Below are 24,645 nucleotides of genomic sequence, written 5' to 3'. Positions count from 1 at the left end.
ACAATATTTCGTGTGCTATAGTAAACTGGGCTTAAATACGACTAATGACAGCTTAATATACAATTGGAAATTTTCATATTTACAATCCTTTAACAGATGTTACTTCTAGTTGAAAATCCTAGAACAGCTGAAAATTAATGACATTTTATACAGGCATCATAAACAGGTAGACTTCGGTCTACCATTTAATTAATTACTTAAAACAACAACTGTCTTAGTTGTATCATTTGTTTTTTATTACTCGTTTATTTACCTGATATTTGCTTATTTGAATTCGCGTTCTAAAAGCATCAAAATTTCCCTGGATGCAAAGTACCGAGTAGTGCACAATAATTTCTCTCAGTATACTATTGACTGTCCAGTCTGGCAGTACTCGCTGTAAAAACCACATGAGAGAGAGAAGAAAAAAATTAGAATTTTTGATTTCAATTTCTTTGTGAAATTTTTTGTAATAAAAGACGACGACATAATTCTTTATTTCATTTAAATTTCATTAAATTTACATTTTTATTTCATTAAATCTTTCCTTATCAATATGGACGAAGTAAGTACAAATATGGAAGCAAAAGAAATGCTCTTTTAGATAATGAAGAAAACAAATATAAACAAAAAACCAAAATATTACAGGTCGATATTGAGAATGTGGAAGATCTTAATGAATTGGAGGCACGTTTGTACGCACAAATACACCATGAGGCAACTGAGGTATCCAATAGGGAAAATGTGGTAGATACAAATGCCAACAATGGTGAAGTAGCTGGAAATAATAATACGGATGCAAATTATGAAACATCTTCGAATACAAATCGTATTTTAGCCAGACGTTATTGGGCAAGTGGCGAGCAACAGCAGCAGTCTGCTAAACAGCAGCAAGTACAAGAAACGCAGCAACATCAACAAAATTCTAAGCAGCGTTTTATACGTAATCCATTTAAAACGCCAAATCAACAAAGTGCTGCATCCATGTCTTTCCAAAATAAATCTCAACAGCAAAACAAACAAATTGAAAACCAAACATCTAATTTGGATGCGAATACAACAAAAACATCGGATAATTCTAAAACAACACAAAATCAAAATAAATCACAAACAGGTAAGTTTTAGAATAGAATTTTTAAAAGTGGTCACATGGTTTTAACGCAATAGAGGTAATTTTTCATAAAATTATGGTGGTTTAATTGGAATGTTCTGTGTTTAGTAAAGTTTAGACTATAGGTAAACTATAATCACCGGGGAAAATATGTGGTAAAACAAGATGTTTTGAGATGATGAACATGCTTCAGCTTTTAAAGAGATTTACGTAGTTATAGATATCTAGAGTCTTCAGAGAATTGTTTTTGACAGACGATTTAATCCTCAATGTTTTTTTAACTTAAATACCTTTTTCTTTTTATTTAGAAAAAACCACAACACCTTCTGCTAACAAAAGTACAACCACATCGTCGTCTTTAGCTGCAGAAAATACATCCAAAGAATCAATTAATCCATCAACCCCCACAAATGAAAACAAGAAAAATAAAACTAACAAAACAACAGATCAACACAACAGTGCAAAACAAAAAACACCAACAACAGAAAAATCCAATTTAAAATTAAATCCTGTGGTCGATTGGATGGAAAGAAATAAACAATTAAATAATAAAAAAGCAAACAATAACAACAATAATGTTAACACTAAAAATCAGAAAATCCCTGCTAACAATAATGGCAAACAGGGACCATTCGTTAAACAGCAACAAAAATTACAAAAAGCCAAACGTTTGGAAAGTAAAAAACAAAAATCGAAAAAGGCAAAAAATAATGCTGCAGCCTTGGCTAGTAAACTAAAACCCACAGAAATAATTGATTTGGATTCAGACAATGAATCGGATAGTAGTGATGTTGTTATGATACCAATACCACCACCACCCACTTACACCGTTGATGATAGTGGCGATGATGATGATGAAGATAAAGAAAAGGTGGCCGTAATATTGCAACATGAAGAAAATGCTTTGGATTCTACGGATGTACAAATGTCTTCAACTTCGGCCAGTTTTATAAAACCACAATCGTTAGCAGCTACGGAAAGTGCTGAAAAACGTTTGGAAAATTCTTCTCGCTGCACTTCACCCTGTTCCATACAATCTTCAGATGATTTTATAGGACAAAACGATCGTAGTCGTTTGTTGGCTGGTACCAGCGGTATGGCTGATGATGAAGATCTTTTGTTGCTAACTAGCGATATAAATAGTTTACTAGAAGCTCCCGAAACTGTCAAACCAGTTGTGGATAATGATGTTAACAGGGAAGAAGCAGAAAATCCCTTAGATTCCAGTGTAGAACAAATAACAGAAGAAAATGTGGAAACTAATGACTCTTTAGAGTTTGCTACGCCCAAAACCTCTAAACAGCAAACACGCGCCAAAGACTATCGTGTGGATCAGGGACAATTTAGAGCTTTGGATGTCTATGAAAGTGAATCGGATATAACGGATAGTGTGTATTCCAAGGGCACCAGCAAAGCCACTGTTATCAGGCAAATCGATAGCAGTTCCGATGAAGTAGAAGATATAGGCATCTCTAGAACTAAACGTTTACGTAAACGAAGAGCTTCTAGCAGTAATAAAGAGTCAGATCCTAATAATGAAAATTCCTTGTCTAGCTCTGATAATGAAGACAATGAGGTAGCAAAGCAAGATGACAATGAAGTATTGCGTACCCCGATACCTTTTATATCCAGAGGTTTAGCCGTGGAACGTTATAAACCACGTAAACGCAGCCGTACTTTATCTACTTCGTCCCCCATAATACACAAAAGAAAAGCCGCTAAAACTCCAGTCGCTACAGGACACATGTCTGATAATGAATTCATAAACACTTTAAATAATCTGGTGCAGGGTCAAGAGGGCGGCGAGCAAGACTTAGAGGAAGAGGATGATAGCGAAACTGAAAATATTCCCACGGCCCGGGATATAGCTGAAAAGATATTGGCACAGCATGAGCAAAAAGAAAAATCTAAAAACTCTACGGAAACGGCTGTACCTGAAGATGTTCTAAATGAATTGGATAAAGTTTTCGAAACAATTGATCAGCTAGATAAACGTGAGACACAAGCTGCCAATCCTGATGATACCGTTAATATCTCTGATTCTTCAGAAAGTGATCGTGAAAAACATATTAAATATAAATCTTTACCCAATGAAGATGCCCAAATTATACAATATTCTAACAAAGCAACTAAAGCGGTTACCACCACACCAGCAAAAACACAAGATGAAAATGGTTCACCCATTTACAATGTCATCTATAGTCGTGGTCATAGAAAGCCGGGCGGCATTGGTTGGAATGATGAAATGCGCAGATTTTATAATGATTCCTGGAATGGAGAACATTTTATCATGAGTAAAGTTTTACAGAAAATGAATCGTAAGTATTTTGTTATAAAAATTCTTAGATTTGAATACTTAATTGTTTATTTGATTTACAGCTGATAAAAATTTATGGAGAATTTATACCGAGGATCGTTTTAATATCAAATCGAATAAACGTCATAACAATATGAAATGCACCAATTGCTGTGAATTTGGTCATATGCGTTCCAGATGTAAGAGACCTAGAAAACCCCTTATTTGTTATATGTGCGGTGATAGTGGCCATCAGGAACCAAGATGTCCCAATACCATTTGCTTAAGAGTAAGTATTTTTTCTTTATATTTGTGTTTTTTAAAAAAACTTTTTCTGAATTGATTGCTTTAACTTTATTTTATAGTGTGGCAATAAAACCCAGGTGTTTACCAGAAGTTGTAATGCCTGCACCTATCAAAATCGTCTTATATGCCCCATTTGCAAAATACGTGGCCATTCTTTGGACTATTGTCCTGATAAATGGCGTCGTTATCATTCAACCGTAAGTTGTTTAAATTAAACTTTTTTTACTTTTAACTAAATTTTTCTACTTCTCCCTTTCTTCTTTCCAGACCGAGCCAAATACTTATCCCAATAGTAGTATTACTTATAATACCCGCAAATTTTGTTGCATTTGTGGTGGTCGCGGTCATTTATCCGATAATTGTCGCAGTGCTGTACGTTTCCTGGAATATCCGGCTAATGTTAGTACCATTAAATCTCATCAGAAAGCCTATGGCGATGTTGCAGTTAAGACACCTCACAATGGCATCGCTTTGAATTTGATGTATGATCCTTGTCAGGAATATAAATTTGATTTGGTAGATGGTACAACGCTTGATAAATATTATGGTCGATTCTTAAAAGCTGTCAATTTGGATTATTTGATAAAACGTAAACGTCATGTTAATGAGGATAATGAGAAAGAAGAAACTGGCGATACGGCTGCCAAAAAGACTAAACGTTTGTCTAAGAAATATGAGGCAAATCCTTATTCCAAAGTTGGTGTAGCTAATCAAAAGAATGTTGAAACAAATGAATTAGCTCCAAATCAGGTAAAGTTAGGTCTAGCTTAAAATCTAACACATACAGAGAGAAATGTTTTCAAATCACTTCCTCTAAAGCTCAAAATTTAATATAAATCCTTTGTCTTATCCCCATTCCACAGGTTCAAGAAATAAGCGAAAGCGGCAATACCGATGAAGTGGAAGAAGAACAAAATCCTGAGCCAGATGTCATAGATATAGACGACGACAACAGTAATGCATCAGTAGAAAGTGACAATGAAGTTGAAGTAGTAGGCAGCACCGTGGAAGAGTGTGATATACAAATAAATACCATAAACAAAAGACCAGACGCTTCAACTAATGAAAACTTTAAGTCACCTAAAAATGTAACATCAACTACTGCCACGCCAGCGAAAAAACAAACAGAACCACCGCTTATATTAGATTCCGATTCGAATTATAGTTTTTCGGAACATTTCGATGAACCCACAACATTAAACGAAACAGCTGAAGTTACAGCGTTAAAGGAAAAAGAGAATACAGTACAAGTGGCCGCTGATTCAAGGCCAAAACCTCGAGAAATGGAGGCTTTACCAGATTTTATACCACTAATAGATTCCACCGAGGATCCTAAGGAACAAAGTGATAATGAAAATGATAATACTACAGTTGGAATTTCTAGAAGATTCGTAGCAGCCGAAACAGATGATGAAATGGACGAGGTGGAGGAACAGCGGCGACGAACTTTAAGTCCATTGCCTGAATTACCCTGTGAGGCTAAAATCTATTTGACTCACATGCATAGCAAATATTTGCTATCGCCTATAGGTAATGGATTTCTAGTTAAAACTTCTAGGGCACACAAACTAAAGGCACGCCTCGATTTCACCTCTGTGGGCCACGTTCTGGTTATTTTTGGTTTGCCCAGTAATCAAGATAAATTTCAAAGAGAACTTCTTATGAAATATCGCGAATTAGAAGATGAGAATAATCAAAAACAAGTGCAAAGTAATATTAATGTACCCAAGCGCACCGATGTCTTAATAAGATTTTTGCGTGATAATATTACTCAGCTGTTAACGAATTTAGGCAATGTCAATCAACTTCTCAAACGTCTACAATTCCTAGAAAGACAACAATCCAAATCGGGCTATAAATTGGCTGAAAAGGTGCGTAGATCATTGAATATGATCTTGGTAGGACAGGCGGGTTTACAGGATGGCACTATGCATTTAGATAAACTTTTAGTCAGCCTGAAAACTCTAATGAATGACTTCAATAGTGAAGATGTGACACCGCCTCAATTACGTTCTGAAATAACCGATCATTGGAAGATGATATTTTCACCTTATCGTCATGACAACTATCAGCAATTGGTAAATGCCTATAATAAACTAATATCGAAAAATCGTATACCTAGACTGGTTATTGATCCTTTGCTCTTGGGACAGAAAGTCTTGGATACCAGTCTCAGTGAAGAACAAAAACAAAAGTTGGAACAGCCCAAAACAATAGCGGCGGCAAATAACGCTGACACTAATAGCGAAACGGCCAAACAAGTTGTACCTAATCCTTTGAATCAAAAAAATTCAAAATCTTTAAAACGTAAACAAAATACGGGAGCTAACACACCTTCCTCCACTACTACCACTCCTACAACAAATAAAACAAAAGCCACAAACTCGCGTCCCGTTTCTCCGCAGCAAGTGGATAGCAATAAAGCAACACCAGCGGCTAAAACAAAATCTCCAGCACCTGCTAAAGCCAATAAAACACAAAGCAATCCCTCAACACCTGCTAAAACAAAACCCTCCACTTCCACCACTTCAACTACAGCGAACAAATCTAAACAACCTACAAATACCCCCACAACCTCTAAAGCAACTGAAGCCCCTAAAAAGCAAACACAAAAAATAATACCTCCACCACCATTTACTAATCCCGAAAAACGTTCAACCGTTAGTACAACCATTAAAGAGGTGTCCGACAAATGGAAAAGTACCTGTGATACTTTACTAACCGAAATAAGTTCGGACAAACCTAAGGACACTAGTGGCGGTAGAATGCGCGACTCTAAGCTGCCCTCTGCATTTTGGTCACGCGAATCTATACGTTATTTGGATGATTGTGTTCGTTTAGTCGCAGACCGGCCGCAAATCGTGGAAAAACTGCAACGTGTACAAAATAAATCGAAAAACGGACAACTGTCCTACAATGACTACCTCGCTGTTATTAAACTACACACGACCCTAAATGGAAAATGAACACATAATCATCTCCAGTTTGTAAATAGTGAATATTTATGATTTTGATTTATGATAGATCTGTTAATCAAGAAGATATATTTGTTTTTGGTATATCGAACTAACAAATCTTATATTTTATTGTAAACGTACAAATCCTAGTTTTTGTACTGCTGAATACAAAATGGCAAACTCTTGCATATTTCTTTAAAAGAAATATGGATAAAAAATAAATAATTATAATTTTGACAAAAAAAAAATATTTCAAAAAGGTGTTTAAATTTCTATATTTAAAAGATCGACCTTGGACAAAAGCACTAAAACTACTTTTCTTGGTACAGTAGCTCTTAATCATCCGCTCAAACACTTTTCTATATTCAGAGGAAAGTGCTTTATGACCTTTAAGTATCGCCAGAAAATTTACCTTTAAAATTTCACTTAAAAATTCAAATTTTGGTACAAAATATAAGTGATCACAGATTTTCATTCTTTTTATCGTAGCGCCTTTAGTTTGGCCAGAAAATGGATTTCAAGTTTTTCACCCAAAAATTCGAATTTTGTTGGGAAATTAAAGTGATCACAGATTTTCATTCTTTTTGTCGTAGCGCCTTTAGTTTCGCCAGAAAATGGATTTCAAGTTTTTCACCCAAAAATTCGAATTTTGTTGGGAAATTAATTTTCATTATTTTTGTCGTAGAGCCTTTAGTTTGGCCAGAAAATGGCAAAAAATTCGAATTTTGTTGGAAAATTAAAGTGATCACAGATTTTTACTCCTTTTGTCGAAGAGCCCATAGTTTGGCCAGAAAACTGATTTTAAGTTTTTCACTCAAAAATTCGAATTTTGTTGGGAAATAAAAGTGATCACAGATTTTCACTCTTTTTGTCGTATCGCAAAGTGATCACAGATTTTCACTCTTTTTGTCGTAGCGCCTTTAGTTTGGCTAGAAAATGGATTTTAAGTTTTTCACTCAAAAATTCGAATTTTGTTGGTAAATTCAAGTGATCACAGATTTTCACTCTTTTTGTCGTATCGCAAAGTGATCACAGATTTTTACTCCTTTTGTCGAAGAGCCTTTAGTTTGGCCAGAAAACTGATTTTAAGTTTTTCACTCAAAAATTCGAATTTTGTTGGGAAATAGTGATCACAGATTTTCATTCTTTTTGTCGTATCGCAAAGTGATCACAGATTTTCACTCTTTTTGTCGTAGCTCGTTTAGTTTGGCCAGAAAATGGATTTTAAGTTTTTCACTAAAAAATTCGAATTTTGTTGGGAAATTAAAGTGATCACAGATTTTCATTCTTTCTGACGTAGCGCCTTTAGTTTGGCCAGAAAATGAATTTTAAGTTTTTCACTCAAAAATTCGAACTTTGTTGGGAAATTAAAGTGATCACAGATTTTTATTCTTTTTGTCATAGCACCTTTAGTTTGGCCAGAAAATGGATTTTAAGTTTTTCACTAAAAAATTCGAATTTTGTTGGGAAATTAAAGTGATCACAGATTTTCATTCTTTCTGACGTAGCGCCCTTAGTTTGGCCAGACAATGGATTTTAAGTTTTTCACTCAAAAATTCGAATTTTGTTGGGAAATTAAAGTGATCACAAATTTCCATTCTTTTCGTCGTAGCGCCTTTAGTTTGGCCAGAAAATGGATTTTAAGTTTTTCACTAAAAAATTCGAATTTTGTTGGGAAATCTAAGTGATCACAGATTTTCATTCTTTTTGTCGTAGCGCCTTTAGTTTGACCAGAAAATGGATTTTAAGTTTTTCACTCAAAAATTCGAATTTTGTTGGGAAATTAAAGTGATCACAGATTTTCATTCTTTTTGTCGTAGTGCCTTTAGTTTGGCCAGAAAATGGATTTTAAGTTTTTCACTAAAAAATTCGAATTTTGTTGGGAAATCTAAGTGATCACAGATTTTCATTCTTTTTGTCGTAGCGCCTTTAGTTTGACCAGAAAATGGATTTTAAGTTTTTCACTCAAAAATTCGAATTTTGTTGGGAAATTAAAGTGATCACAGATTTTCATTCTTTTTGTCGTAGTGCCTTTAGTTTGGCCAGAAAATGGATTTTAAGTTTTTCACTCAAAAATTCGAATTTTGTTGGGAAATTAAAGTGATCACAGATTTTCATTCTTTTTGTCGTAGTGCCTTTAGTTTGGCCAGAAAATGGATTTTAAGTTTTTCACTCAAAAATTCGAATTCTGTTGGGAAATTAAAGTGATCACAGATTTTCATTCTTTTTGTCGTAGCGCCTTTAGTTTGGCCAGAAAATGGATTTTAAGTTTTTCACTCAAAAATTCGAATTTTGTTGGGAAATCTAAGTGATCACAGATTTTCACTCTTTTTGTCGTGGCGCCTTTAGTTTGGCCAGAAAATGGATTTTATGTTTTTCACTCAAAAATTCGAATTCTGTTGGGAAATTAAAGTGATCACGGATATTCATTCTTTTTGTCGTAGCGCCTTTAGTTGGGCCAGTAAATGGATTTTAAGTTTTTCACTCAAAAATTCGAATTTTGTTGGGAAATTAAAGTGATCACAGATTTTCACTCTTTTTGTCGTAGCGCCTTTAGTTTCGCCAGAAAATGGATTTTAAGTTTTTCACTAAAAAAAATCGAATTTTGTTGGGAAATTAAAGTGATCACAGATATTCATTCACAGATTTTCATTCTTTTTGTTGTAGCGCCTTTAGTTTGGCTAGAAAATGGATTTTAAGTTTTTCACTAAAAAATTCGAATTTTGTTGGGAAATTAAAGTGATCACAGATTTTCACTCTTTTTGTCGTAGCGCCTTTGGTTTGGCCGGTAAATGGATTTTAAGTTTTTCACTCAAAAATTCCAATTTTGTTGGGAAATTAAAGTGATCACAGATTTTCATTCTTTTTGTCGTAGCGCCTTTAGTTTGGCCAGAAATTGGAGTTTTAAGTTTTTCACTCAAAAATTCGAATTTTGTTGGGAAATTAAAGTGATCACAGATTTCCATTCTTTTTGTCGTAGCCCCTTTGGTTTGGCCAGTTAATGGATTTTAAGTTTTTCACTCAAAAATTCGAATTTTGTTGGGAAATTAACGTGATCACAGATTTTCATTCTTTTTGTCGTAGCGCCTTTAGTTTGGCCAGAAAATGGATTTTAAGTTTTTCACTCAAAAATTCGAATTTTGTTGGGAAATTAACGTGATCACAGATTTTCATTCTTTTTGTTGTAGCGCCTTTAGTTTGGCTAGAAAATGGATTTTAAGTTTTTCACTAAAAAATTCGAATTTTGTTGGGAAATTAACGTGATCACAGATTTTCATTCTTTTTGTTGTAGCGCCTTTAGTTTGGCCAGAAAATGGATTTTGAGTTTTTCACTCAAAAATTCGAATTTTGTTGGGAAATTGACGTGATCACAGATTTTCATTCTTTTTGTCGTAGTGCCTTTAGTTTGGTCAGAAAATGGATTTTAAGTTTTTCACTCAAAAATTCGAATTTTGTTGGGAAATTAAAGTGATCACAGATTTTCATTCTTTTTGTCGTAGCGCCTTTAGTTTGACCAGAAAATGGATTTTAAGTTTTTCACTAAAAAATTCGAATTTTGTTGGGAAATTAAAGTGATCACAGATTTTCACTCTTTTTGTCGTAGCGCCTTTAGTTTAGCCAGAAAATGGATTTTAAGTTTTTCACTAAAAAATTCGAATTTTGTTGGGAAATTGAAGTGATCACAGATTTTCATTCTTTTTGTCGTAGCGCCTTTAGTTTGGCCAGAAAATGGAGTTTTAAGTTTTTCACTAAAAAATTCGAATTTTGTTGGGAAATTGAAGTGATCACAGATTTTCATTTTTTTTTTGTCGAAGCGCCTTTAGAGAATGGATTTTAATTTGTTGGGAAATGTGATCACAGTTTTGGCTTAACAGAATTTAAGACTGTTAGTACTAATTGTTTTAAAATTCAATGAAATGAAAAATTCTTTGATAAATTTTTGTTTGCAATAAATTCTATTTATTAACATAATCCATTTATGGATTTAAAATAAAAACAACTACAAAAAATAAATAAATATAAGTAGTATTATTAATACCACAAAATATACAATATTTTACTTGTACATAAATAAGTACATAATTTATTAAATATGACTTAAAACTGTCATATTTAAATATTTCCATTTAAACGTTAAGTCGAAAGCACGGTCCTTTAAACATTATAAAAAGAGGTCAATCCGCCACGTTGAAGCAAAATATAAAGCGTAAGCCAAGTCCGTAATAGGGTCATCATCAAAATCTTTAAAAATTATTAACTTTACAAACTATCTACATATATTAAATTTTATACATAATAAATACTAATAAGTATGTACTAACTTAAATTTTATCACATTGACCTTAAACTACAAAGTATTCAGAATTTCTTTAGGCTGCTGTTGATTGTTGTTGTCCCTGATCCGGTTGTTGTGCCGTGCTCGATGATGAAACCGTACTCGTAGACTCGGGTGCTTTTTCATTTATAGCTAACCAAGGTAAACGTTTTTGCAATTCCAAACGATATTTTGGATGACTTATGGCATAAACAAATGGATCAATGCAAGCAACCATTTTACAGGCACAAGCCGGTATCATTGTTACACCCGGTGTTAAAAGACTTTTATCGCCGAAGGCTCCTATCAAAGACATTACACCGTATGGCGTCCACGATACGAAGAATAGAAAACATATTGTTATGGCTGCTTTAGCTATACGAATCTCTGCAGTATCTTTACTTTTGTCAACGTTAGAGCGCAATGATTCCACATTCATTTTTTTCGCTTGCTCCCTCAAAGCCTTTTCGTGACTGAAGACATGCCCTACGATTTGACTATAATAGTAGATGATCATAACGGTGGGGCAAACAAAGCTAAAGAAGAAAATCGTACCAACAAAAAGGCGTGTATCGAAATTGTCCGTTAGATAATCGAAAGTGCAGGATGTTAAATAGCCTTCTGAAAATATAAAAACAGTTGTGGTATAGTAAGTTTTGAGTGTAAAGTTTTAATTAATTAAACAAAATTTTATATTCCAATTCAAAGATAATAAATCATTAGAATGTTAACTTCAAATTGTATTTATTTTTCCTTTCCCTCCTAAGTTAACAACAACTCATAAAATCATTCCTATTTTATGCAACCAAGTGAGTTTATGACTACTGAATACCTTTCAGGTATAAAACTATAATGAAACTCTAATTATTTAAAATTCATTCTTTCTATGCTCTGATTGTATATAATAATATAAATAAGATCAAATAATATTTAAATTATTAATAATTATACTCTGCCGGTGTTCTGTAACTTTTGAATTGACAAAAATGTCGAGAAATTTCTAATCGTCTTGTTTAAAACAGGGTGAACACAAGTAATTCAAAAATATATTGTTAAATTTTAATGTATTCAGTTTGAAAATTATTTGAATCACACTACTAAGAAGTGGAAGACTCATATATATTAATGTTTTTTATCGATTCGAAAAATACCGAACACAGGCACTGAATTTTCGAGAGAAATTATAAAATAAAACATATATTTCCAATTCCTCTTACAAAATACAACCCTGCTAACTACTACCCCTGATTATTGGTTACTAAAAACAAACGTTATTGAGTAATCAATAACCCCAAGTACTAAGTACTTTAACAGCACTAATATTTAGTAGTAATATAAAAAGTATCATTGCAACTACGACTATAAAATTTTTTGTAGATAAAATTTAAGGGAAAAAAACTAAAATTTCTTAGAGAAAACCCCATAATTAAATATAAATCATTTAAAATATTATAAAACAGTGTTTATGTCATATAGTAATAAATAAAAACTTAATTAAACATAGAAAGAATAGATATTTTAAAAGAAATTTGTTAAATGAAAACAGCCTGTAATCACAAATGTTAACACGATTAACTACGACAACCATTACAAAAATACGAGGAAAATAGAAATATAACAAAAATTATAAAAAAAGAAAACAGTTTTTTAGCAGCAAGAAAATTAAAGAAAATGTTTAAATTAATAATTTATTCTATGATTTATATAGCTGAATAATACATACAAAATAATAAATAGATTACAAAAGTAATTTATTAATTAAAATAAGAACATTTTGCTTTTATAAAAGAAAAAATTAAAACGCTGCTTTTGTTTTCAAAGCAGCGACGTAGACGTTTTATACAAAAAAAAGTGACAACAACATAATACCACCACCATAAATAAAGAAAAGAAGAAAAAAACAATACACAACACAATAACAATTTGGTCATATGAAACGTCAGCGTAGAACATATGATGCTGCTGCTTTAGTATAAAAAAAGAAGAAAATTGGTCTGTCATCTCTACGAACGTGTTTTAATAGTGAGTGTTTTTTTTTTTTTTGTATAAAAATAAATTAAATATTTTACTATTTAAAAAAAGTAATAACCAAAGTATAAACAAATAGCTAAAAAGATAAAGCAACAGAAAAAAAGTATAACAAAAAGTAAATGTCAAAATCCTTAATAATTGGAATTCATTATCAATTCTTGTAAAAGAAAATAAAAATAGTTGATTACACATGCACACACATGAATGCAGACAGACATGCATATATTAAAAGGTCAATCAACAACGTGTGTAATTTTTTTTTCATATGTAATATTTTTTTGTTTGTTTTTAATTTCCCCTACCGTTAGTTTGATGATACCACCATTATTTATATTTAAATGAAAACAGACGCAAACAGACATAGAGCGCTATACGAACGCAATTTGTGACTTATTACCGTTGTTTTTTCTCTACTCATTCATTTATTACTCAAACGTACAGTGTGAAGTAGACAGACATAAAAAATAAAAAAACAAAGATTAACCATTATATTGCTTTACTTGCTTATTGCAACCACCTGAATTCCTCGAAACTAGAGAGACAAACAATAACAACACACATTTTTGTATGTTTGTAACCAACCAACCAAAGAAACTTACAAACATACATATGTACATCCTTACAGACACTGCTGCTGCAGTATATAATTGTAGTTTTTTTAGTTAGTTGCTATAAAATAAATCAAAATTTAAAAAATCATTAACATTTTAACTTTTTGTATGCACATTACTTAGTTGCGAATGTCTTATCATATTTAGATATTATTTGTAACATCTCTAAGGAAAGGAAATAAACATAAAACAAGCTGAAACAGTTTCTTTAACATGGATGCAATGTACTTAAAGTGTTTAATAAAATTGGGATTCTTCAGAATTCTTATTGCTGGACTTAGGAACGTAGGCTCTTATTTTTTACAATTATTTAACAATAGACTAATCCATAGATTAGTGCATAAACTAGTCCATGGACTATTATGGATATAGTTTAGTCTTAATACTAGACCATATACTAGTTTATAGAATAGTCCGTAGATTAGTCAATAGGTTAGTCCACAGAATAGATAATGAACTAGTCTATTGAGAGGTCCACAGACCAGTATATTGATATTTTTCTTAATACATATTATTCTTGGATCTGTTACTGCTTTGTTACTGTACTGTCCATAATCTCTCTTATATAGTGTATTATGTAGTCGGTCAGTGGTCATTTTTTTCTTTAGTTGAATAAATGTACATATAATTTTTGTGTGACTAAATAATTATATGTATATGTACATTAGGGTGGCACCAAATGAATTTTACAAATCATTATAATATTTAAAGTTATTTTTAAAAGTTATGATTTAAACTAAACACCTTTCGATGATTTGAAATGTGACAATATTGAAAAACTTTTTCAAAAGAAAAATTTAACTTGTTTAGATGCCATACGATTTTTCAGTTTAAATTATAAATACATTAATCCTAGATATGGGTCTTAGTAAAAGGCTTCCTTTAAGATCAGAAGAAGTAATAAAGCAACTTCAACTTATCTTTTTCAGTCAACAAAATCATCATCATAGTAGTTTTCTTGTTGAATAGGTATAATCTACAAATTTTGTTAATTACTTTGAGAAACGTAGCCAAAGTATGCAACCACCCTAATATACTTACAATTCGACTATTGGAATACATACAATGTCTGAATATAGTGGTATTTAGTTTCTGCAGCTAAATTTTGTTTTTTAGTTTTATTTCGTCTGTCTGGTTTTCTGTTGCCATAAAATTTGCAAATTCATTAAGAAAACAAGAAAATTCAAGAAATTTATTTGTTTAAAATATAAAATAAAAAAAAAAGAGAAGCAACAGCAGCAACACTCGGGTGTTATGTATTTCGGTTACATGTTTATTTAAATTTTACTTAATAATAAAACTAATTGTGTTACGCTTGTGGCAAGTGTGCTCGGTACCGAAAAGTCATCTGTTTCAGAGTTAACTGTCTGAAATTATTATGATAATTTGATAATGGCACTATACAAAAACGTGAAATGCTATGGATGAGTTTTAAGTAAATAGATACTAGTTAAAATTACAAAATGTTTTAGGTGTTTTGAAAAAGACGGCTTTATTTAAAATAATTTATTTGGGTTTTTTTAGTTTGTTATAAATTATTTTTTCAGAGATTTTTTCAGTTACAAATTGTCTGCAACGGCAGTAGGATAGAGTGAAATATAACGTGCTTTTTATAGTTTTTATAATATACAAAAAGTGGTGCAAATAAACTGAGTTCTAAGTTTGTTACTCATAATAACTGTTAGTGAAATATTTATAAATAAAACTTTATTGGAAAACCCGATTATGGTAAATCCCGAAGAAAATGGAAAATTTTTCAGTTCTTAAAAAAAATTGTATGAAATGCATAGAAAATCGTCAGATAGATAGATAGATAGATAGATAGATAGATAGATAGATAGATAGATAGATAGATATATAGATAGATAGATAGATAGATAGATAGATAGATAGATAGATAGATAGATAGATAGATAGATAGATAGATAGATAGATAGATAGATAGATAGATAGATAGATAGATAGATAGATAGATAGATAGATAGATAGATAGATATATAGATAGATATATATATAGATAGATAGATAGATAGATAGATAGATAGATAGATAGATATATAGATAGATAGATAGATAGATAGATAGATAGATAGATAGATAGATAGATAGATAGATAGATAGATAGATAGATAGATAGATAGATAGATAGATAGATAGATAGATAGATAGATAGATAGATAGATAGATAGATAGATAGATAGATAGATAGATAGATAGATAGATAGATAGATAGATAGATAGATAGATAGATAGATAGATAGATAGATAGATAGATATATATATAGATAGATAGATAGATAGATAGATAGATAGATAGATAGATAGATAGATAGATAGATAGATAGATAGATAGATAGATAGATAGATAGATAGATAGATAGATAGATAGATAGATAGATAGATAGATAGATAGATAGATAGATAGATAGATAGATAGATAGATAGATAGATAGATAGATAGATAGATAGATAGATAGATAGATAGATAGATAGATAGACAGATAGATAGATAGATAGATAGGATCTGAACAAAGGTACTGAATAAAAGAACTAAATGTATTCAGAATTGGTCCAAAATTGATTCAGAATAGGTTCAAAATCGATTCAGGATAGTTAATCAGAAAGTATTCAGAATAATTCTTAACAGATTCAAAACAAAACAAATAATACTCAACAGTCTTAATCAATGCGTTTCAATTAAATACAAAGCCAAATCTAAAAGATTATTTGGATCCATAAGATATTAAAGATCTTCAGTAAACTACTTTTATATGACAAAATAAATGAATATTGAGTTTCCAACGGAAACATTCATATTCATTACTTAACTAAACTATTAAAAAGACATTGTTATGTGTGAAAACCCTAGAGAACACACCATTAGTAGTATAGACTTTCACTCATTAAATCACCATAAGGAATTAAATAATTACACCTTGTATATTACACACATAAATTGTTTAATCAATAAAATCTAATAACTTTTTTTATTTCTCTGTATTTTTTTTTCAGATAACAATACCATTTTCAATGTAAAAGCACAATAAGACTTTACAATTAGTTAACAAGAGTTTCGTTTCACATTTGGTTTTAATAATTTCTACGCCACCATCAACAACAACAACAACAATTAAAACAACAATAATTACAATAACGGTTTTAATAACTGCCAATAACTATTAGAGGAGTCCAGAATAGTAAGTTTTAATAAAAAATTATTAAAATTCTAAAATAATAATAAAAACACAGGGACAATTTTCTAAAACTACACAATACCAAAGTCCAATGTCTAATAAAATAAATCCTAAACGACGTGAAACACCAACTGGTACTGCTACAGGCAACTCTAGTACTAGCAATACATCAGCCAATACATCATCATCGTCTAGTTCGTCATTGTCGTCCGCCGGTGGCGGTGATGTCGGTATGTCGACCGATCTAACATCATTATTTGAATGCCCGGTGTGCTTTGACTATGTTCTGCCACCCATATTACAATGCTCCAGCGGTCACTTGGTCTGTGTCTCGTGCCGTTCCAAGCTCACCTGCTGTCCCACATGTCGTGGCCCACTCGCCAATATACGCAATTTGGCCATGGAGAAAGTGGCCTCGAATGTCAAATTTCCCTGCAAACATTCGGGCTATGGCTGTACCGCCTCATTGCTCTACACCGAGAAAACAGAACATGAAGAGACCTGCGAATGTCGACCCTATTTGTGCCCTTGTCCAGGTGCCTCCTGCAAATGGCAGGGACCTCTCGATCTAGTCATGCAACATTTAATGATGTCACACAAGAGTATAACAACACTACAGGGGGAGGATATAGTATTCTTAGCCACAGATATTAATTTACCCGGGGCCGTTGACTGGGTCATGATGCAGTCATGTTTTGGTCATCATTTCATGTTGGTGCTAGAGAAACAGGAGAAATATGATGGTCATCAGCAATTCTTTGCCATTGTGCAGTTAATAGGCTCCCGCAAAGAAGCCGAGAATTTTGTTTATCGTTTGGAATTGAATGGCAATCGCCGACGTTTAACCTGGGAAGCTATGCCACGTTCCATACATGAAGGTGTGGCCTCAGCCATACACAATTCCGACTGTCTGGTCTTTGACACCTCGATTGCCCAACTATTTGCCGATAATGGTAATTTAGGCATCAATGTTACCATTTCAATTGTATAATAACAACAACCACAACAATATTAAAAGTGATTAAGGAAGAATTTAATTTAATAAATCATCCAAAAATTGGAGAGAGATAAATGAGAAGTATATATATAAATATTAATATAAATTATAAAATAAAATTATAATAATTAAAAAAAGAAATATATAAATTTAATTAAATAACATGCTTGGCTCATGGTTTATATATGTATAAGAAGACACAATACATTATATACATATACATATACATAACTACTTGCCGTATATAACATACAAGATTATGTGAAAGCAAACAATCATCAATTTATTTGTTAAAATCTTTAATTTTCTTTCTAGAAATTCTATAATAATTTTATGTATAAATTAGAAAAGTTTTTAAAAAACTTTTCTTTCCTTTTTTTCATCTTTGTTTTGAAAAGTTTTATTAATATTTTTGAGTTTACTACTAATATACTTTAGAATTTTTCTTTTTAATTTTAATATTTAAATGGAATAGTTTACGTTTTGTATATTTTAAAAACAAATTGCTTAAATATCAATTACATCTTCAATTCTATAAAAAAAATAATTAATGCAAAACGATTTAGTGTTTTGTTACATTTTACTTTCTAAGAAATAAATATCTAACAGTTTTCTTATGATTCGACACTTTTTCGTTATTTAGTAAAAACTATTATATTTAAGTAAATAATATTTGGGAATTCTTTCTTAAATAACTAGTTCCAGAAGTAGTACCGCTTTAGATTATTAGACAGCTTCTTTGAAACTTAAATATTGTTGTAATTCTATAGAAATTCTAAAACGTTTTCTAGAAACTTATTTTTGGTAGTTAGTTCTAAGTCTAATACTACCCTAGTTTAATAGAACTAATCTAAAAACTATTCCTAAGAACGTGTACTTGTTCTCTAAAGCTCGTCCTGGATCTAGGTTCGATAATGACTATTTCAAACAAACAAAAATATTGCTTAAAGAACACTAGAATTGTTCTATAGAATCAATATTAAAGCTATATAAGTCTAATGATTTTGAAAATGTTGTTTTAGATTTTCTTTCGGCCTTTTGAAACAGGCAGTTTATATTGTATCAGGTTGGTAGGTTTGGCTACTGTTAGAAAGCGACAAATGGAAACAGAAAACAAAACCAGGAATAGAGAGTTGAAGGCGTAAGCTAATGAAGGATATTTATAAAGAAACGGTGTTGATGGAAGGGAGAGAAATAAACAAAGAGTCAACGACGCTTATGGACATCAAGCGGTTACCATTAGCCAACCAATTACACTGCCTTATGAAGTCCTACAACAACAGTTCTACAAGTAATGTTTGTTCAATCGACTCCTCCTTTTTGTCGTGACAACATCTATAGTAGTCGTTATTAGGAATTCTAAGTTTAAAACGAGTTTGTTTTAGGATATATGCTGTCCGTTGCCTATCCAATCTTGTGCATTTCCAATTCACTGCCCTTTTTATGACCGAAAGTTAAGTTGAGTGAAAGGTATCTGTAGTACTTTTCTTTTATTACACATATTGCCTATCTAAAGAACATACCGTCTGAGATATAACTGAAAATATGTAAAGGAAAAATTATGGAATTTTTTCGGAATTTTGTTCATATTAATGGATTGATTTTGATAATTTTAAAGAGCAAACCTGGTAGAATGTACCAAGATTTGGATACAAAAGAAGTCTAGGAATCCAAATTTATATTCTGCAAACAGACTGACATTCTGTCCGGTCAATTGGAACTTCGTTTCGAAAAGGGCCGTGTCATACTCGAACAAAGATTGCCAACTTAGCTGTATTAATCGAAAGTTTCCGCTAAGAAAGAACTATTGGACATAGTCTAACCGGTACAACATATACAGCCCTATAGCCAATCAACATTTTATGTGAAATATTTTCACTTTTTCTGTTCACTAACTTTTTAGATATGAAAAATTTTTCCGCTGTTGTGAAATTTTGTAAACACTAAACAGCTGTTGCTAGCAAAATCAACTATTGTGAATGAATTTTAGAATTTTCGCATCGAGGGGAATTAAAATTTCACTACAATTGGCGTTAGGGGTGATTAACATTCTGAAATCGATAGATACAGGATTCAGAATATAACTCTAACAAACTTCAGGAATATTAAAAGTGAATTGTGACTTTTTGCATTCGGCGATAGGGGTGATTGACATTCTGAAATCGATAGATTCAGGATTCAGAATATAACTCTAACAAACTTCAGGAATATTAAAAGTGAATTGTGACTTTTTGCAATCAAATAAAATTAAGCGGAAATTTAAAACATTTCGAAAGAAAGATGTGATAAATCTAGGATCGAATGATAGCATTCGATAGCGAATAATAAATCTAAAACATTTTAGCTTAATTTTAATAACGAATTGCGTTTTCGTTACTAAAGCTTATTCGATTAAGAGTATCTTAATGCGACTCCGGAATAATAGATATTCTGAAATTGAATTATTACGAATTAAAATTGGAAATTTCAGAAATATACTTCAAACATGCGGAAAATCAGCTGAAAATTTTCTAAAAATACTATTGGACAAGCTAATGAAATAATCGGAATCTGATGTTTGATCGGAATAGATGTTTCAGAAGTTGAAATGCGGATTTCAGAATTATAACTGGAATCTGGAAAATTCGATAGAAATTTTCATAGATACAATACGAAAACGATAACGAAGTCTTTTGTTAAAATTACTAAAAACAGTTATTTAATACTTTTATTTATAAATCTTTAACTAATGGTAACTATTAAATGTTTTCTTAAATTTTTTTATAAATTCTAACCCAACTTTTTCATACTAACTTACTTTTTAAACATTTTCGATGGCAGTTAGAAAGAAATTATTGTTATAAACCTAAAAATGAACTGATTTTGTTTAATAATTCTAATATTTACATAGTCTTCCTATGTAAATTCAAGCAAGCATAGCAAATTTTGATATTTTTAAAATAAATTAAGATGTTTAATTAAAAAAATCTTAATTTTAATTAATTTTTTTGTTTGTTTTATTTTAAATAAACTATCTTTTGGTTGTTTAACTAATTTTATGTTTATTTAACTTTATAAAATAATAGAATTTAATGTAAATTAAATAAGATTTGTTTAAATGTTTTAATTATTTTCACTATATCCTCGAATATACACAATATAGACATTTTACTTTTTTAATTAATAAAAAAAAAAATAATAATAATTTGTTTTTTTAATTAAAAAAATAATTAAAAATAACTATATTTTTAATTAATTTAATAACAAAAAAATTATGTTTATAAAACAAATTTTAAAATTTAAATTTATAAAAAAAAAATTAAATATAACATGAATGAATGTGACAAAATGGTGTTAAAAATTGAAAGATTTGTTCACAACTACTGGACAAACTTGATTCTTAATTTTAATATTCTACACTTACACAAAAAAGAGAGAGATATATTATAAAATTATATGAGAAAAATACATAGTTTTAATATTATATTGAAAACAGCAACAATTTATCTAGTATTTAAAATTATAAGCTAAAAAATGGCATACACACAAATAAAAAGATATAAAAAATATATATAAACATAAATATATATTTTACCCTAGGTTAGTTGATCTCTAAATAATAATACCATGATAATTAATAAATAAATTGTGTTTTATTTTTATCGAGTTAATTATTTGTTAAATGTAAGTTTTCTGAGAAATTCCTATAAATAACGGGTAATTTACTGTTTATAGTGAACTGCCCTAGCAAATGTAAAAAAAAAACACTTTTATAAATGAGTCCGACTATACAATAGACTATAGATAAAACTACTATGGTCTAGACTATAGTTCAGGCTATAGCCCTAGTCTAGTCTATAGTCTAGTCACTAGACTATAGACTAGACTATAAAATAAACTATAGACTAGATTATAGACTATACTATAGACTGGACTATAGACTAGACTATAGACTAGACTATAAACTAGACTATAGACTTGATTATAGACTAGACTATAGACTAGACTATAGACTTGACTATAGCTTAGACTATAGACTTGACTATAGCTTAGACTATAGACTAGACTATAGACTTGACTATAGACTAGACTATAGCTTAGACTTTAGACTAGGTTAGACTATAGACTAGACTAGACTGTGTACTAGACTATAGACTTGACTATAGATTAGACTATAGAATAGACTATAGACTAGACTATAGACTAGACTGTAGACTAGACTATAGACCAGGTTAGACTATAGACTAGACTATAGACTAGGTTAGACTAGACTATAGACTAGACTATAGACTGGACTATAGACTAGACTATAGACTATACTATAGAATTGACTATAGACTAGACTATAGACTAGGCTATAGACTAGACTATAGATTAGACTATAGACTAGACTATAGACTAGACTATAGACTTGACTATAGACTAGACTATAGCTTAGACTATAGACTAGACTATAGACTAGGTTAGACTATAGACTAGACTGTCTACTAGACTATAGACTTGACTATAGACTTGACTATAGACTAGACTATAGATTAGACTATATACTAGACTAGACTGTAGACTAGACTATAGACTAGGTTAGACTAGACTACAGACTAGGTTAGACTAGACTATAGACTAGGTTAGACTAGACTATAGACTAGACTATAGACTAGACTATAGACTAGACTATAGACTAGACTATAGACTAGACTATAGACTAGACTATAGACTAGGCTATAGACTAGACTATAGACTAGACTATAGACTGGACTATAGACTAGACTATAGACTAGACTATAGACTAGACTATAGACTAGACTATAGACTAGACCATAGATTATACTATAGACTAGACTAGACTATAGACTAGACTATAGACTAGACTATAGACTAGACTATAGACTAGACTATAGACTAGACTATAGACTAGACTATAGACTAGACTATAGACTAGACTATAGACTAGACTATAGACTAGGACTATAGACTAGACTATAGACTAGACTATAGACTAGACTATAGACTAGACTATAGACTAGACTATAGACTAGACTATAGACTAGACTATAGACTAGACTATAGACTAGACTATAGACTAGACTATAGACTAGACTATAGACTAGACTATAGACTAGACTATAGACTAGACTATAGACTAGACTATAGACTAGACTATAGACTAGACTATAGACTAGACTATAGACTAGACTATAGACTAGACTATAGAATAGACAACATAATAGACTATAGACTAGACTTTAAATTGGACTATATACTAGATTATAGTCCTGACTAAAGACTAGACTATAGTCCTGACTATAAAGTAGACTATAGTCCTGATTATAGACTACATAGACTATTGACTAGACTATACTCGTCACTATAGACTGGACTATAGTCTAGATTTTAGACTATAGTAACGACTATAATTCAGATTTTAGACTAGATTATAATCCATACAATATACTGGGCTATAGTCAGATTATAGACTATGGATTAGACTACAGTGCCGACTAGAGATTAGACTATGGTCGACACTGTAGACTAGACTGTGCATTGGTCTTATATATCACAAATAGTAATTTTTCTACAAATTGACTTCTAAAACTTTAATCTACTACTTTAATTAACATTTAAAAATAAAACATTTTCCACTTACCCGGTACAAAACGTCCCCAACTTTCGGTGGCACATGCCACCACAAACGGTGTTGCATACATATAAATGAAAATAATCATTATAATCGCTTTGCCGTGAGTCATTTTACCCTCCAGGGGGCGAGTAATGACATTATAACGGTCATAGGCAATAAAAGCATTCGTAGTCGATGCTCCTATGCCCGTATACGAGCCGACAATAGCAAATATCTGACAACCCATGTTGCCGAGAGCAAAACCACGTTTAAAACTGTTATAAATGAAAATTGGTGTTTTGGCCATCATAAAGAAATCGCAGAGTGCCAAATTTATCACTAATATATTGGAGGGGGTGCGCAAAGATTTGGCTCTGAAGGTTAAATTTAAAAAAAGTTGAAGTAAATATTTATTTTAAACTGCATAACACTTACGCTGTAAAAACCCATATGACTAGACCATTTCCAGTTATCGACAAGATGGTAAAGAATATGTATAACATGCCTAAAAGATAATGCATTGATTCAGGTGGCTCTTGAAATTGCAACCAGTGTTCGGGTATATGACGTATTTCATCCGGTGGCACATCCCAGCCCAATAAACGACCTTCGGCAGAAAGTCTAAAATTGTAAAGCTAAAATTAATGCAAAAATATTTGGAGGTCACAGAATACGACTGATTTTTTTATCTTTTCACAAGGAATTTTTCTTTTAAATCATTAGTCCCACATTTCTCGGTCGTTTTCGACACATTTTGCGATTGTAACACTATTATTTTTTAATCCTCTTCTAACACAATAACTTTTCACGTACCTTGGCTCTGGTCGCAATACCGTCGAGACATTTCGATAAGGATTCGCCGGGCTGTATGTTACATTTTCCATTATTTAACCACCAAACAAAAAATAACAAAACACTCCCGTTAAAACTTGTATTTCGTATTTTATTTTTTTCCGAAATTATTTAAGATTTTTTCTACTACTTTCTAATACCGGTCAAATACGACAAATTATTGGATACGAAAGTGAAAGGCTTTTATACTTGCAATTTGCAATGAGATTTTAAATTATTTTTAATGTAATTTATATGTACAAACATACACACATCCAGACATACGTATGTATCTAGTTTAATTATTTAGTAAAGAAATTAGATTAACCACCAAGTGCTTGATATTGGATTTTATAGAGGATTAAAAGAAATACTTGTACTTCAGCTTTGATTTTGGATATTTTTTTAGAATTTTCTGTTC

At 31.2% G+C, this 24,645-nt stretch overlaps 3 protein-coding genes across 4 annotated transcripts; 2 read left to right on the top strand and 1 right to left on the bottom strand.

Moving 5' to 3' along the window:
- The first annotated feature begins 341 nt into the window (after positions 1–341).
- Positions 342–6,889, top strand: LOC119604757. Its single transcript, XM_037957570.1, has 7 exons — positions 342–544; positions 628–1,093; positions 1,399–3,408; positions 3,470–3,675; positions 3,752–3,889; positions 3,960–4,442; positions 4,556–6,889. The coding sequence occupies exons 1-7, from the start codon at positions 536–538 to the stop codon at positions 6,656–6,658; spliced, it is 5,415 nt and encodes a 1,804-aa protein (XP_037813498.1). The 5' UTR covers positions 342–535; the 3' UTR covers positions 6,659–6,889.
- A 3,702-nt stretch (positions 6,890–10,591) lies between these two features.
- On the bottom strand, positions 10,592–24,399 carry LOC119604758 (opsin Rh3). The gene is made up of 4 exons (XM_037957571.1): positions 24,207–24,399; positions 23,829–24,014; positions 23,421–23,767; positions 10,592–11,585 (listed from the first exon to the last, which is right to left on the bottom strand). Exons 1-4 carry the CDS (start codon positions 24,275–24,277, stop codon positions 11,020–11,022), a joined length of 1,170 nt encoding a protein of 389 aa, XP_037813499.1. The 5' UTR covers positions 24,278–24,399; the 3' UTR covers positions 10,592–11,019.
- LOC119604759 (E3 ubiquitin-protein ligase sina) lies at positions 12,296–21,418 on the top strand. 2 transcript variants are annotated; one of them, XM_037957574.1, is made up of 3 exons: positions 12,296–12,986; positions 16,619–16,803; positions 16,888–21,418. In XM_037957574.1, the coding sequence occupies exon 3, from the start codon at positions 16,892–16,894 to the stop codon at positions 17,789–17,791; it is 900 nt and encodes a 299-aa protein (XP_037813502.1). In that variant the 5' UTR covers positions 12,296–12,986; positions 16,619–16,803; positions 16,888–16,891; the 3' UTR covers positions 17,792–21,418. The 2 variants fall into 2 exon arrangements, with proteins under 2 accessions (XP_037813502.1, XP_037813500.1); XM_037957572.1 differs by having other exon boundaries at positions 16,856–21,418.
- Positions 24,400–24,645: the final 246 nt, after the last annotated feature.

The sequence above is a fragment of the Lucilia sericata genome, unplaced genomic scaffold (genome assembly GCF_015586225.1).
Source record: "Lucilia sericata isolate MDLA Ls3-8-SP2 unplaced genomic scaffold, ASM1558622v1 Contig000426F_arrow, whole genome shotgun sequence".
Classification (NCBI taxonomy): domain Eukaryota; kingdom Metazoa; phylum Arthropoda; class Insecta; order Diptera; family Calliphoridae; genus Lucilia; species Lucilia sericata.
This window is presented reverse-complemented; position numbering and strand designations above follow the sequence as displayed.